The sequence below is a fragment of the Bison bison genome, unplaced genomic scaffold, assembly GCF_000754665.1.
Source record: "Bison bison bison isolate TAMUID 2011002044 unplaced genomic scaffold, Bison_UMD1.0 scf7180017864345, whole genome shotgun sequence".
NCBI classification, from domain to species: domain Eukaryota; kingdom Metazoa; phylum Chordata; class Mammalia; order Artiodactyla; family Bovidae; genus Bison; species Bison bison.
In genome coordinates, this window is record NW_011494917.1 from 3,259,453 (window position 1) to 3,261,732 (window position 2,280).

Sequence of the window (2,280 nt, forward strand, 5' to 3'; positions counted from 1 at the left end):
AATATAAACCATGAATAGATTTCAAATTGGTAATTAAAATGCAGTAGAGTATATGTCCAAATAACCTAAAAATAAACATTCAGGGTAAAAACAGCATTTCTTCCTTTAGGATAAATAAAACAATGTGTGTGTGTATATATAAAACTACTAAATGAGAAAAAATAACTAGGCAAATATTAGTTATTTTCTTATTCCCAATTTACTATTTTTATGTTTAAACACAAAACAAAAAAGATTATTACAATGATAAGACTATATAGGAAGTAAACTCCCATTGTTCAATGTTGAGATTATGTTATTAAATATATTACATATTCACAGTATTTTGTAAATATCAGCAACACAGTTTTGATACCAAAATGAAGGGTAGTAATTTCATGATATGGATCTTATTCAATTTATTATAATGACATTATTTATACATCTTAAAAGTCAAAAGACCAGATTGTTAAGCTACATCAGAATAAAGGAAGTCTATTTTAAGGCTCAGTTTCTGAATATAATCAAGGGTTGAAAATACACAAAAACTTTTCATTTCATCCTTCCCCTCCCAAGCTGCTAGTGGAGTCAGGCACGACTGAGTGACTTCACTTTCACTTTTCACTTTCATGCATTGGAGAAGGAGATGGCAACCCACTCCAGTGTTCTTGCCTGGAGAATCCCAGGGACAGAGGAGCCTAGTGGGCTGCCGTCTATGGGGTCACACAGAGCTGGACACGACTGAAGCGACTTAGCAGCAGCAGCAGCAGCATATATTTTTTACTTCATTGAAGTTCAATCACATTTACATTTATCTGTAACCATAATTCCCCATATTACTCCTAATACTATATGTAAATGGATTGACTGTTTTCTTTTGTACAATTTCTCCACTTTTTCACAAGAAGATTTTGCTTGAGTTTTTACTTACAGTTAAGACCCTTAAAGATACTTTCACAGCAAAGCTATGGTGTGTCAATGATGAAGGCAAAACAGAAACAGTTATGAAAGATGAGATATGAAGCAGTGACATAGGGACCAAAGTGTCACATTTAAGAACATCTTTAAAACTACCTTTTTTTTCTGTTTTCTTCTGGGAGAGACGCTGAAGTCATTGACACTTGCATCATGCTTTCGTGGAAAATAAGTATGTTTAACTGGAAAACAAAAAGAGATTCATAAATGTTAAAAACTATACGATTATTTAATATTTTGCTAGAGCACGTCATAAATACTTGAGTTAAAACAGTGGCAGTCACCATTTCTAGAATCCTCCTGCAATGCAGGAGACCCAGGTTCGATCCCTGGGTCAGGAAGATCCCCTGGCGAAGGGAATGGCAACCAACTCCAGAATTCTCACCTGGAGAATTCCAGGGACAGAGGACCCTGTCAGGCTACAATCCATGGGGTCATAAAGAGTCCGACACCACTGAGCGACTTTCACTTTCACCCTTTCTAGGAAGCATAGTGATTCACACAGTTCCTGCCTCAAGGCTCTGCACTCACAAGTCCCTCTGCCTGCATGGCTAACCCCCAGACATATGCACTGCAAGAGACTCGGGTTCCATCCCTGTGTCGGGATCCCCTGGAGAAGGAAACGGCAACCCAGTCCAGTATTCACGCCTGGGAAATCCCATGGACAGATGAGCCTGGTGGGCTACAGTCCATGGCGCTGCAAAGAGTCAGACATGACTTAGCTACCAAACAACAACTGATCCCTCACCTCCCTTAAGTCTCTGCTCCAATGTCACCTTACTCATGACTGACACTGAAATTTAACTCTGCACTGCTTGTGACTCTGCTTTCTCTCTCCACAGCACTCACTGCCTTCTAATACGCACTGCTTTATTTTGTTTATTGTCTCTGTCATCTTACACCAGGCGATGTCAAGGCCTAAGATAAGGATTTCTGAATGTTTTGCTCACTGCTGTACCCTCACGTCCTGATTCATAGTTGGAATTCACCAAATAATTGCTGAACTAAATGAACAAGTCAGGAAAACGTAACTGTGGAACAAACTGTGAGACATTAATGACCGGACTCCAAGAGTGCAAGGCAGTATCAGAAGAGAAGAGGGGAACAAGGGTGGAAAAGGAGGAGGAAGTAGGGATGGAAAAGAAAGATAAGGGGTGGTACGGAGAGGCGTTAACAACCTACCTGGAGTGCTGTGGGGCTGCTGATGCCAAGGAAAACCACCAGGAGACTGTGTCCAGTACCGTGACGCTGAAGCCTGGAAATTCCAGGAAGGCTGGCCATTGGGTTGAGGCTGAGAATCGAGGGGGGACTGGGCGTCAAAGGGGG

The 2,280-nt window shown here is 40.8% G+C and overlaps 1 protein-coding gene across 1 annotated transcript in view; it reads right to left on the reverse strand.

Annotated features, from left to right (window-relative positions):
* The window catches only part of NUFIP1 (nuclear fragile X mental retardation protein interacting protein 1), a 39,305-nt gene that overhangs the window by 36,638 nt on the left and 387 nt on the right, over positions 1-2,280 (reverse strand). Inside the window, exons 2-3 of the mRNA XM_010854616.1 lie at positions 2,137-2,280; positions 1,054-1,136 (exon numbers count right to left, since the gene is read on the reverse strand). The exon at positions 2,137-2,280 is cut by the window's right edge and continues 8 nt beyond it. Coding sequence (XP_010852918.1) covers positions 1,054-1,136; positions 2,137-2,280 — 227 coding nt within the window. The remainder of the gene's footprint in view (positions 1-1,053; positions 1,137-2,136) is intronic.